This window comes from Aythya ferina (genome assembly GCF_964211825.1).
Source record: "Aythya ferina genome assembly, chromosome: 24".
Taxonomy (NCBI): domain Eukaryota; kingdom Metazoa; phylum Chordata; class Aves; order Anseriformes; family Anatidae; genus Aythya; species Aythya ferina.
In genome coordinates this window covers 1,278,106-1,291,129 of record NC_140322.1, presented here as the reverse complement: position 1 = coordinate 1,291,129, position 13,024 = coordinate 1,278,106, and the positions used below count along the sequence as shown (strand labels likewise).

The 13,024-nt window shown below is 68.3% G+C and overlaps 1 protein-coding gene across 1 annotated transcript; it reads left to right on the top strand.

The window, feature by feature from the left end:
• Positions 1–2,250: 2,250 nt before the first annotated feature.
• On the top strand, positions 2,251–11,616 carry TINAGL1 (tubulointerstitial nephritis antigen like 1). The gene is made up of 12 exons (XM_084496845.1): positions 2,251–2,350; positions 2,940–3,270; positions 3,971–4,034; positions 5,897–5,989; positions 6,102–6,216; positions 7,342–7,465; positions 7,891–8,041; positions 8,828–9,011; positions 9,276–9,321; positions 9,629–9,752; positions 10,543–10,588; positions 10,688–11,616. Exons 2-12 carry the CDS (start codon positions 2,970–2,972, stop codon positions 10,826–10,828), a joined length of 1,389 nt encoding a protein of 462 aa, XP_084352971.1. The 5' UTR covers positions 2,251–2,350; positions 2,940–2,969; the 3' UTR covers positions 10,829–11,616.
• Positions 11,617–13,024: the final 1,408 nt, after the last annotated feature.

Sequence of the window (13,024 nt, the reverse complement as noted above, 5' to 3'; positions counted from 1 at the left end):
GTGTCCCCCCGGGCTGCCGGTGTCACGGGGAGGGCAAGGCCCCTTCCCGCACTGCCCTTCCCCAGGAGGAAGCCGGGCTCTCAGCCGCTCCTTCCCTGCGTTTCCTGGCTGCCTTTTGCCAAAAATCCCATCCCGGGCTCATCCTGGGGTGGGGGCTGCGCCGTGGGGTCAGCCCCCACCGCCACCCCAGCTGCAGAAACCCCTCTGCTGTCCCCCCCAGACACCCAGAGCGGCCCCAATCCATGGGGTCTCTGCTGGGATGGGGTCTGGGGACGTCCCCCCCGAGCTCCTGGCGTGCGGGGCGCGATCCCCGGGGAGCCCTCGGCTGCGCACGTCCGGCTGCCGTGCGCCCGGGGCTGCTTTGAAGCAGAGGCTTTGAAGGGTTTGCCAGGACGGGGCGAGCAGGAACAGCCCCTGTCCTGCTGCCCCAGCTGCTGGCACCGCTTTCTGGGGTGGGTTTGGGGTCGTGCATCGTGCCCGCAGCGGGGTCTGCGCCCTACCCATGGCCCCGCATCGCCGCGGGGGGCTTGGGGACAGCAGCGCCGTGTGTTGGATGCAGCTCAAGTGAGCCCCTGCTGCTCCCAGCAAATTTGGGCTGGGCTCTGGGCCACGTCTGCAGCCCCCAAGCTCGGCCCCGTGTCCCCAAAGCACGAGGGGACCTTGTCCCTGCACAGAGCAGCCGCAGGTGGTGGTGGCGGTGGTGGCAGGGCCGGGCGCGCTGCCAGCCCGCTGCCTCCCTCTCCCACGTGAGCCCGAGGTGCCCAAGGCTGGACTTTGTCCCTGCTCCACCTTGGCCCCCCCCCTGCTGCGTGTACACGAGGCAGGGAGAGGGGAAACGCAGGGCTGGGGGGGGAAATGCCTGTGAGGGACGCAGCGAGCCGTGACCCCGCGTCCCGCCAGGAGCCAGGTCGGCACACCAAGAGCCAAGCCAAGCACGCCCGCAGGAAGGGGGCGAGCGCTGCTGGCCCCGCACACGAGCCCCCATCGCTTTTTGGGGGGGGTCAGGGGCTGCTGTGGGAACGGGAGGGGGCCAGCTCTGCGCCTGGCAGCGCCCCGCAGCTCGCTGCATCCTCGTCTTCAGCCTGGGCACTGCCTGGCACAAGGATGGACCGGGGACGGGAATGGGACCGGGGGTGTCCTTCACGCCTGTGGCTCTGCTTTGTCCCTTGGGGTCTTGGAGAAATTCATGACTCACTCTGGATTCCTGTCCGCACAGTCACGGAAAGGAGACAGCCGGGCTCCGGGCCGGACCCAGTTCCTTCCTGAGGCTCTCAGCAGCGATCAGCCCGGCCCCGTGCCGTGGCCTCGCTCTGCCCAAGGCCGCGCTCGCAGGAAAAGCCGCATCTGGGAGCGGCAGCCAGGCACCCGGAGGGATCCCAGCACTGGGGGGGCTCTTTCAGGACCCTCCTGTGGCTGCCCTGAGCACCCCAACACCTCCAGCAGGACGCAGCCCTTGTTGTGCCCCCCGGGCTGGGGTGCCCCAGGCTCTCAGCACCCCCCCGAGCCACCGCAGCCTCCCCCCGAGGCAGGAGCTCGGCCCGGGGACCCGGCTGGCCTCCTGCTGCTCGCCGTGCCTCCGTCCTGGCTGCTGGGAAGCATCTTCGAGGAATCCTTTGGCAGCGGCCTGGGGATGCTCCTGGGGGCCAGAGGCAGGCGGCGAGCCCTGAGGCTGCCAAAATCCCCGTGGGGGGGGGACAGGAGCCATGGGGTGGGCAAGCCCTTGGGGGCGCACGGCCCCTCTCCCCCTCCGGCCGGGGGTCCTGGCGGTGGGGACGTGGTGCTGGCACCAAGTGACACTGGCTGCGTGCCCCGGGTGCTGTGGGACATCCCGGGCTCACACACATGCAGCAGCCGGGCTGCTGGGCGAGGGGGGGGCACCCGCACCCCTCTGCACCCCTCACACCCTCCCCAGGCTGCGGGGAGCCCCGTGCCGGAGCGTGGTGTGCTGGGGACCCCCAGCTTGGGAAGGACGGGGCAGGGGGCTCAGAGCTCCCTCGGGACCACCTTTACCCTCACCACCTCCCTCTACACGACCCCCCCAGGTCCCCCCAGTACCCCCCCAACCCCCCCAGCAGGGTTCCCTCACCCGTAAGGGGCAGGGGACACCGGGGCGCTGGGACCACCGGCACCGACCCCGTTGCGCCCGGGCTGGGACAGCGCAGCGCGGCCACCACCGCCCCCCCTGCGCCCCCCCCAGGCCTATCCCGGTCCGGCCACGATCGCGGCTGCCCCCCGGCACTTTCCCGGCCCCCCCCCCGGGGCGCGGCTATAAGGGAGCGCCGGGGCCGGGGGAGGCGCTCGGCGGCGGAGGCGGCGGAGGCGCGGAGCGGAGCGCACGGCGGGGCGGCAGGTAGGGGGCTGGGGGGCAGCGGGGGTCGTGCCCCGGGACCCCCCCGCACCGGGACCCGCTCCCTCTCCCCGAGGGCTCCCGGCAGCCGCGGGCTGAGCCCGGGGAACTCAGCGCAGCGCCCGCAGACGGGGGCGCCCCTGGGTCCCCCCCCCCCACCCAACGTCCCGGCACAGCTGCGCCCCGGCTGGGTTTGGGGCGGAGGGGGCACGGGGCTGTGCCCCCCACCCCCGGGGATCCCCCGTCCCGTGGGGGTTCTGCTCCTGGAGGGTGGGTTTTAGGGTCTGCGTGGGGTGCAGCACCCCGGAGGGAGGCGATGTGGGGGGCGTCGGGGTGGGGGCACGGGGCTGGGAGCCGGGACCCCCGCTACGGAGCTGCTTGGAGGTCGGGGGGGAGCTGGGAAAGGAGAAAGTTTGGGGATCACGCACACCACCAGGGGCACAGCCACCTTGGGTGGGCACAGAGCACCCCCAAAACGCCCCCCCATCGCCCCCCATTACCCCCCCAGCTCCCACCCGCCGGGAGCAGCAACCCCAAAGGGCATCGGCGCAGGGGCTGGGGTCGGTCCCCTCTCACCGCCCCGTCCCCGCAGCGGCTGCAGGTCGGGGACATCGCGGGCACCATGCGCCTGCCCTGGGCCCTGCTCTGCCTCTGGCTGCTGGCGGGGGCGGCCGGGGCTGCCCGGGCACGCACGCGTCGGGAGCTGGCCCCCGGCTTGTACGAGCACGGCGTCTACGATGCCGGCGGCTCCTACTGCCAGCGAGGGGACGTCTGCTGCCACGGCCGGGACGACGGCTGCACCGTGCCCTACCTGGACACCATCTGCTACTGCGACCTCTTCTGCAACCGCACCGTCTCCGACTGCTGCCCGGACTTCTGGGAGTACTGCCTGGGCATCCCGGCCCCTTTCCCCAAAGTTCAAGGTGAGGCGCCCCTCCCCAAATCCGCCCCCCTCATGGTGGGGTTGGCACGGGTGCCCGACATGCTGGGCAGCACCGGGATGATCACAGAGTCATGCTGGATCCCACAGAGCTCTGGAAACCCAGTGCAAACTGGGCGGGATGGGGCTGGGGTCCCAGCAAAGGGGCTGGAGCAGCCCCCAGCCCGATTCGTGCAGCTCTCCTTGGGCAGGAAGGCGGGGGGGGGGCAGCGCTGGGGCGCGCACCTGCGGGCAGAGCCGGGCCGGATGGTGCCGGGGTGCCCCGGTCATGTCTGGGGCACGGTCCTGACTTCACCCGGGTGGCAGCCGTGGCATGTGGGGGCGAGCCGGGACTGCCCCCGCCGCGCAGCACAAGGCTCCCTCTCAAGTCCCCGCGGAGCAGAGCCAGCTCCGGGGATCAGTGGCCCCTTTATCCCGGCCCCGCCAGGCTGTGCGTGCGAGGCCGGCTGTGCCGGGCAGCCCCAGGCTTAACCCTCCTGGTGCTGAGCCAGCCCCGCGCCCACCTCTCTACCCAAATCCTGCTCCCCAGCCCCGTGCTGATCGGGCGCACAGCTCCGCGGCTGCTCAGCACCTTTAGGATTTGTGTTTCGTTTCCCTTTGGTGTTTTTTTTTTTTTGGGAGGGGGGCCCGGCAGGACCCTCCGCAGCCGTGCGCTCACCCGGGCTCTCCTCTCTCCCACCCAGGCTGCGCCCGCGCCGGCCGCACCTACCCCAGCGGGGCCACGTACCGGGAGAACTGCAACCTGTGGTGAGTGCCCCAAGGGCTGTGCCAGCACCGGCAGCACCGGCAGCACCGGGACGAGGCCGGCAGGGGCTGCCCGCAGCCGGTTGGGGCGCGCGGGGCCGCGCTGGGTGGTGGGGGCCGGTGCCAAACGCCTTCGCCCTGGCGCATTCGGAGCGCACAGCCCGGGGCTTTGGGCTGCTCCCAAATTTCAGCGCACGCCTCGGTGGGAGCCGCTCGCTCGTGGGGCAGCGTGCGGCCTCGCAGATGTGGGTTGAGGCTGCCGGGGCTTCTCCGTTCCCGGCCCAGCTTGCCCCAGCCTGCTGCGGGTCAGGGTCCAGCCCCGTCCTGCTCCCTCTGCGTGCCGGGAGCTCGCTGTTTGTGCTGGCGGGCGGCGTGGGGTTTATCTGGAAAGCGGCTGCGGAGGAATTGCTGGCATCCCGGAGCCAGGGAACGAGGAACCTGCGGGCGCAGCTCTGCCCCGAGACGAGGAGCAAACATACCTGGGCGGGCTGGCTCGGCGCGATGCGGCCGATAAGGGGGGGAATCAAAGGCTCCGGCTGGGGCTGGAGCGCGCGGCTGCGTGCCCGTGGGTGCTTGCACGTGCGTGCCGGCGCGCCTGCGTGCCCGAGCAGCCCGCTGGGGCTGGAGGTGAGAGGCCAGCCCTCCCCACGCAGCCGTGCAGGAGGGGCATGGGCTGAGCCGAGCCCTCCCCGAAGCCACCCGGGACTTTTTCAGGACCGTGGCGTGGAGGCACGTGGGGCTGGAGGCCGTTCCCGAGCTCCCCGGGGAAGGTCGAGCCCCCCCCCCCAGAGCCCTGTGCTCGGGGAACTGGTCCCTGTGCCGGGAACTTTCCCTGCCCAGCTGGCCTCCGGGGGCTGCGGCTCCTCTGCCAAAATTTTCTTCCCCCGCACTTGGAACACGGAGAGCAATTCCTGCAGTGCTTCGCTCTGACCCGGTCCTTGCCTGGCTCCGGCAGGGCCGGGGAAATTAGGAGAAAAAAATCAAAGCCTGGGAGACGCAGACGGGGCTGGGGGACAGGGAGCTGCTGAGGGTGCCCGGCTGCACCCCAAATCTGCCCCCGAGGGGCTCCCAGCGCCCGTCCCCAGGGAGCGCATCCCAGGGGCTTCTCCCACTGCCCCCCAGCACTTGGCTGTGCCTGGAGGGGGCTGCGTGGGGGCAGAAACCAGGGGGGGATTCGCACCCCCTGCTCCGAGCCTGGCTGTGCCGAGGGATTTGCCCCCTGCACGGGGACGTGGGGGCCGGGTTGTGGTGGGAGCTGGGGGCTGGGTGGCTGCCCTGGGACGGGGATGGGAATGGGGACAGGGATAGGGATGGGGACAGGGATGGGGATGGGGACGGGGACGGGAATGGGATGGGAACGGGGACGGTGCCACCGTCGGGGCACAAGGAGCAAGGAGCGGGGCTGTTGGGGCTGCAGCCAGGCTCCTTAAAAGGGAAGAGCTGCCGGGAGCTGTGCCGGGAGGGATGCCGAGCATTGCTGGCCACGCGGGGGGAGCGCCGCCGGGGGCTCCCCGTGGGGAGACGGCCCCCGCCACCCCTTCCCCGGGTCCCCCCCTGGTGCTGCCGGCCCCGAGTCCCCCTCCCTGGGCTGGTGTCCAAGCCCCGCTCTGCTGTTTGCAGCCCTGGAGGGTTTTCAGCTCATTTTCCATCCCATACCCCGGGGGGGGGGACTGCGGGGACCGGGGAGGGTCAAGGTTTGGGGGGGGGACACAGCCACCAACCCCCCCCAACAGCAGCAGCAGCCCCCTGCCCTCGGTGTCCGTGGGTCCCCAGCTAAGTGGGGGCAGCCCCAACGTGGGGACCCCCCATTTGGGGGTCCATGGGGTGCTGCCCCCCCCCACACTGACCGTGCTGCCCCCCCCCAGCACCTGCAGCCCCGGCGGGCAGTGGCAGTGCGAGGACAACGCCTGCCTCGTGGACGGGGACCTGATCGATGCCATCAACGGGGGCAACTTCGGGTAAGGGGGCAGAACGGTCCCAGATGGGGACGGGGATGGGGACGGGGGTGCCCCCCCCCCCCTCGGTGCTTTTGGGGTGCTTTTTTTTGCCCCTAACGTCGCTCCCCTGCAGCTGGAGGGCCGGCAACTACAGCCAATTTTGGGGGATGACGCTGGAGGAGGGGATCCGCTACCGCCTGGGCACCTTCCGCCCGCCGCCCACCGTCATGAACATGAACGAGATGCACGTGAGCCCTGCGCCCCCCCCCCCCGTGTCCCCCTCCCCAAAAAAAAAAAAAAAAAAAAAAAACAACCCCATGGGGAAACTGAGGCACGCGGCCCCTTGCGCCCAGCATCTCCACGGGGTCCCCGTCCCTACGAGGGGCTCGGCACCCGGCGTGGAGGCGGGGAAGGGGCCGTGGGGGGGGGTTTTGGGGGGAGCCGGGGGGGGGCTGTTTGGAGACGGCAGCTCAGCACATTCCCCCGCTGCCGCTGTTGTTTTTGCCCCACTGCTCCTCGCTGCGTTCCCATCGGAAAGCCGGCCCCGAGGCTGCTGAGTCGGCACAGCCGGGGGAGGTTGGGGGGGGTTCGGTGCCCCCGAGCTGCAGCCGAAAGCAGCCCCCAGGGGAAATGGAAATGAGGGGGGTGGGCAGCACACGGGGTGTCCAGGGGGGTCCCCGCTCGCCCCACGCAAGCCTTAATTTGGGGGGCTGTGGGGAGCAGCACGGAGCATCCCAAGGGGGTGCCCAGCATCAGCGGCACCGTGCTGGCACCGGGGGGGCTCTGCCCCTGCCATGCCACGAACCGGGACCCCCCCCCCGAGGCCGGGAAGCCCCCCAGGAGCGAGCCAAGCACGCGGCGCACGCCCAGCGCCGTGGCCTTGACCCCCCCCCGAGGTTTAATTTTAGCGTTTCCTGCGCTGGGCTGGGCTGAGCTGGGTGCCGCAGCCTCCCCAGGAAGGCTGAGCTGTGCGTGGCCGGGGCGGGGGCACCGTCCTGTGTCCCCCCCGAAAAGGAAACGCCGGGCGTGAGTCAGCCACGGGGGTCAGGGAGGGCAGCGCCGGATAGGGGCCACAAGGAGGGGGCCCCCCCCTTGCGCCCCCGTTGGCACCCAGGGCCGGATGCTGGGGGCTGGCACAGCTGAGCCCAAATTTAGGAAAGGAGCTGGGTCCTCGGGGGGGGGGCACGTGTGTCCTGGTTAACCTCAACCAGGGGCTGGGGGGGTCCCCGACCCAAGGGGTCCGACCCCATGACGTCTGCAGTGGGGCTGGGGGTTCAGTGTGGGGCTGTGGAGCACGGCTTTGGGGTTGCCCTGGAAGGGGTGTGTTTGGGGGGGGGTCCCCGTGTCTTGAGCACCCCCCTCCGCCTCCGCAGGTGCCCATGGACTCCAACGAGGTGCTGCCCCCCCACTTTGACGCAGCCACCAAGTGGCCGGGGATGATCCACGAGCCCCTGGACCAGGGCAACTGCGCCGGATCCTGGGCGTTCTCCACGGCTGGTGGGGGCACTGGGATGGGGTGGGGTGGGCACAATGGGATGGGGTGGACACAATGGGATGGGATGGGCACAATGGGATGGGATGGGCACAATGGGATGGGCACAATGGGATGGGATGGATGGGATGGGATGGGGATGGGATGGGCACAATGGGATGGGATGGACACAATGGGATGGGCACAATGGGATGGGATGGGATGGGATGGATGGGATGGGATGGGCACAATGGGATGGGATGGAATGGGATGGGCACGATAGGATGGGATGGGCACAATGGGATGGGCACAATGGGATGGGATGGGTCGGGGTGGTCTCTGGGGACAGGGACTGGAGGGACTGGAGCCCAAACCCATGGAGGTGGGAGCAGGGCAGGACCCCGGGGAGCTGCCCCCAGCCCCGATTTCCCCCCCCTGTGCTCACCCCCAGCCGTCGCCTCCGACCGCATCTCCATCCACTCCATGGGGCACATGACGCCCTCCCTGTCACCCCAAAACCTCCTCTCCTGCGACACCCGCAACCAGCGGGGCTGCAGCGGGGGGCGGCTGGACGGGGCCTGGTGGTACCTGCGCAGGAGGGGGTGAGTGGGGACGGGGGTGGGTGTGGGGACGGGGGCTGCCAGCCCTGCTGGGGAGGGGATGGGGTGGGATGGGAACAATGGGATGGGATTGGGATGAGCACAATGGGATGGGCAGAATGGGATGGGATGGGGATATGGGATGGGATGGGGATAGGGATATGGGATTGGGATGGGATGGGATAGGCGCAATGGGATGGGCACAATGGGATGGGATGGATGGCATGGGATGAGGATATGGGATGGGGATATGGGATGGGATAGGGGTATGGGATTGGGATGGGATGGGATAGGCACAATGGGATGGACACAATGGGATGGGATGGATAGGATGGGATGAGGATATGGGATGGGGATATGGGATGGGATAGGGGTATGGGATTGGGATGGGATGGGATGGGATAGGCACAATGGGATGGACACAATGGGATGGGATGGATAGGATGGGATGAGGATATGGGATGGGGATATGGGATGGGATAGGGGTATGGGATTGGGATGGGATGGGATAGGCACAATGGGATGGACACAATGGGATGGGATTGGAATGGGCACAATGGGATGGGATGGGATGGGATGGGGATATGGGATGGGCACAATGAGATGGGCACAGTGCGATGGGAGGGGATGGATGGGATGGGATGGGCACAATGGGATGGGAATGGGGATGGGGATGGGATGGGATGGGCACGATGGGATGGGATGGGGATGGGATGGGATTGGGATGGGGATGTGACGGGATGGGGACAGGTCCTTCTCCTCCTCACGCCCTCGCCCCTCTCTCATCAGGGTGGTGACAGACGAGTGCTACCCCTTCACCAGCCCCGACAGCCAGCCGGCAGCACCGCCCTGCATGATGCACAGCCGCTCCACGGGACGGGGCAAGCGGCAGGCCACGGCGCGCTGCCCCAACCCCCAGACCCACGCCAACGACATCTACCAGTCCACCCCCGCCTACCGCCTCGCCTCCAGCGTGAGCACCCATGGGACCCGGGGCTGGGGGGGGCAGCAGGGGAGGGAAACAGGGGGACGCCCGCTGCAACCTCCCCTCCTTGGGGCAGCTCTGCCCTGTGGTACCCGGGGGGGATTTGGGGTATCTCCAAGGGGGTTTGGGGTCACCCTGCTGGGTGCACCCCGGGTGCACCCTGGGGTGGTGCTGGGGAGGGCAGAGGCTGGGGGGGCTCTTCCCTGGGGGGCAGCCGTGCCCACCCGGTGCCAGGCGGCTCCGTGCTTGCAGGAGAAGGAGATCATGAAGGAGCTGATGGAGAACGGCCCCGTGCAAGGTGAGGAGCTGCCGGGGGCACTGAGCCCTAAATTTTGGGGTCTGCTGCCAGAGGGACAGCTCAGGACCAGCCGTGGGGCTGGGCCCCCCCAGTTTGGCTGCTGAGCACCGTCACGCTGCCCTCCCTGCTCATTAACCTCCTTGATTTGATTTTTTTTTAATCCCCTCCCCTGGCCGAGCCTTGGCACAGCCGCGGCCCCCTGCCCTCCTCCTCCTCCTGGGGGGGTGCTGAGCGCCGGCTGCTCGGTGCCTGTGTCCCCCCCCCCCAAACCCCCCAGCCCCCCAAAGCCCTCTGCTCCTGCCCGCAGCCATCCTGGAGGTGCACGAGGATTTCTTCCTGTACCGCAGCGGGATTTACCGGCACACGCCCGTGGCCGAGGGCAAGGGGCCGAAGCACCAGCGGCACGGGACGCACTCGGTCAAAATCACCGGGTAGGGGCTCGGGGGGCTCGGGGGGGCTGGGAAAAGGGGTGCGGGGGGGGCTGGAGCCTGGAGATGGAGCTGGGGCTGGGGCTGGAGCTGGAGAATGGTGTGGGAGCTGGGGCTGGTGCTGGTGGTGCTGGAGCTGGTTCTGGCACTGGTGCTGGAGCTGGTTCTGGAGCTGGAGCTGGCTCTGGCACTGGTGTTAGAGCTGGAACTGGTGTTGGCACTGGTGCTGGAACTGGTGCTGGTGGTGCTGGTGCTGGTTCTGGAGCTGGTGCTGGTGCTAGATACTGGTGTGGGAGCCCAGTGCTGGTGCTGGTGGTGCTGGTGCTGTTTCGGGAGCTGGAGCTGGCACTGGAGCCTGGCACTGGTGTCGGAGCCTGGTTCTGGAGCTGGTTCTGGTACTGGTTCTGGAGCTGGTACTGGTGCTGCTGGTGCTGGTTCTGGAGCCTGGTGCTGGAGCCGGTGCAGGAGCCCAGAGCTGGAGCTGGTGCTGCTGGCACTGGTGCTGGTTCTGGCACTGGTGCTGGTCGTACTGGTGCTGGTGGTGCTGGAGCCGGTCCCGGTGCCAGCAGGGACCCCGAGCGCACGGCGCTGGGCACCGGGGGCAGGACCCGGGGGGTGGGGGCGCACTCCCCCTGCCCCATCCCAACCCTTGGGAAACGAGAGGGGGTTCACAGCCCCCCCAGGATCACAGCACGGGATGGATGGGGGGCAAAAATGGGTGCACCCCCCATGCACCCCCCAAAAATGGAGCCTGGGGGGGGGTCCCCGCTCACCCCCTGCCCTCCCACTGCAGGTGGGGCGAGGAGCAGCTGCCCGACGGCCAGACCCTAAAATACTGGGTGAGTATTTTTTTGGGGGGGGACACGAGCCTTGTGCATCGCTTGGGGGTCTTGGGGGGGGTCCGGGCACTGAGCTGAAGCCGTGTCCCCCCCCCCCAGACGGCGGCCAACTCGTGGGGCAGGGCGTGGGGCGAGGACGGGCGCTTCCGCATCGCCCGCGGCGTCAACGAGTGCGAGGTGGAGAGCTTCGTGCTGGGCGTCTGGGGGCGCGTCGGGGTGGAGGACATGCCCCACAAATGACCCCCCCTTCCCCACGACCCCCCCCCCCCCCGAGACGTCCTTGATCCCCCTCCCCAGACCCTCCCCAGCCGGGGTCAGTCGGGGTCATGCCCCCCCCCCGTGACCCCAGCGCCCCGGGGTGCTGACGCAGCGGCCGGGTGCATCGGGGCGTGCATGGGGTTTTTGGGGGGGGGAATGAGGCCGGGGGGGGGGCAACCCCGCTGCCTGTGGGATTTACCCGTTAATCCCCCCCCCTCCGGGCTCGGCGGGCTCTTTGTCGGCAGCCGGGGGCTCTTCAAAGGCGGCCCCCCCCCGCCCCAGCCCTCTCCCAGCCCCGTTATATGGCGGGGGGGCTGCAGTGGGACCCCCCCCAAAAGATATGGTCCCTTATTCCCCCCCCCAAAATTCCCCATGCCACTTTTGGGGGGGGTAGCACAGCACCACGCAGCCGGGGGGGTTCCTCCGTGCCCCCCAGGGCTGGAGGAGCCCCCCCAAGGGCTGGAGGAGCCCCCCCAAGGCTGGGTGCTGCTGGCACCCAAGGGTGGGGGGGTCCCCGTGCCCCCCCCCCCGCCTCGTCCCAATGGTGCTAAGGGCTTTTTGTGCAGGGACGTGGCCCTGGGGACCCCCCCCCCCCAAGTGTCCCCATGGGGCCGCAGCTGGGTCCAGAGCAGCCTCACAGCCCCCCCCCTCTTTTCCTTCCCCCCCCCCCACGCCGGGCTGTACTTTTAAACCATTTTTTTGTTGTTTTATTTTTTTTTTTTGTATTTATTTTGCTTTTTAATATTTGTAAATAAACTCCTGGAAGCCTCCCGGCGGGCGCGTGGCCCCGAAGGGTGCGAGCTTGTGGGGTCGGGGATGGGGAGGGAAGGGGGGGCCCAGGGTTTAGGGTAAAGGGGAAGGGGGGGCAGCACCTGGAAGGGCTGGGGGGGGCTGATAAGGGCTGGGGGGGCCTGATAAGGGCTGCGGGGGCCTGATAAGGGCGGCTTTGTCCGGCCGCCTTCCTGTTTTGCTGGCACGCTGTGACCTCGGCCGCGGGCTGCAGGAGCTGCGGGGCCCCAGGGATCGGGGGGCTGGATGCGTGGGGAGAGAGGGTGAGGGGCTGCCAAGGGGGTCTTGGGGTTTTTTTTGGGGGGTCCCAGCGGTGAGAGACTCAAAAGTGAGGCTGGGGGTGTGCAGAGTGCGTGTGCTGGAGCTGGGATGGTGTCTGGGGTCAGCCCGTGCGTGTGGCTGTCCCCACGGGCATCCCAGCCCCATCCCGTACCCACGTCCTCGTCCGTCCCAGCCCCACATCCATCCCATAACCACGGCCATCCCAGCCCCACCCTGTCCCCATCCCCACGGCCATCCCAGCCCCATGTCCTTGTCCATGCCATGCCCCCATCCACGTCCATCCCGTCCCCACATCCATCCCATACCCCCACCCACCCCATCCCATCCCAATATCCATCCCCAAATCCATCCCGTCCCCACATCCACCCCCTATCCACATCCACCCCAACCCCATCCCAATATCCATCCTGTCCCCATATCCATCCCGTCCCCAACCCTATCCCATCCCTACATCCATCCCCAAATCCATCCCGTCCCCATTCCCCTGCCCACACCGTTCCCAAATCCCAGCCGCGCCCCAGCAGCTCGGGCTGTCCCCACCCCTTTATTTTTCGCCTTTTCTCCCTTTTTTTGCCTCTTTTTGGTTTCGATTTGCAGTCAGTCTGGCTCGGAGCCCCACAGCCCTGCCTCTGGTCCCCCCCCCAGCGTGGAGTGGGGCGGCACCTGGTGGTGGGATCCTGCCCTGCACCCCCCCCCCCCAGGATAAAACCACCCAGGAGCCAAAATCCCCTCCCAAAATAAACCAGAAAGGGCCCGGCTCCAACTATTTTGGGAATTAGCAGGGGTTACTCCAGCGGTCCCACACCTTTGGCTGAGGGTTAGAAAAATCCCAAACCCAGGCGGTGCTTCTGAGGGCATCAGAGAGGTTACGGTGCCTGAAAATGTCCCTTTTTGTAGAAAAAATCCTTCAAATATGGGGAAGGAACGCGGCCTTCACACCCCGCTCCGAGCTGCTTCCCATTAAGGGAAATTAAACCCAGAATTGTAGAGATGTCAGTTTAGAAGCAGAGGAAGGCTTCGTGCTGCTCACCTCCTGGCTGTGCCTCAGAAGGGGAGCAGGGCACGGCTTTTGCCGTAAATTAGGACAAAAAAGGTAAAAAAAAAATG

Excerpts from the sequence above, each read along its gene's own strand:
- TINAGL1 (XM_084496845.1), top strand. The coding sequence starts at position 2,970 with ATGCGCCTGCCCTGGGCCCTGCTCTGCCTCTGGCTGCTGGCGGGGGCG. Across the intron at positions 4,035-5,896 it reads CGGGAGAACTGCAACCTGTG|CACCTGCAGCCCCGGCGGGC; the intron begins GTGAGTGCCCCA and ends GCCCCCCCCCAG. Across the intron at positions 7,466-7,890 it reads CTGGGCGTTCTCCACGGCTG|CCGTCGCCTCCGACCGCATC; the intron begins GTGGGGGCACTG and ends GCTCACCCCCAG.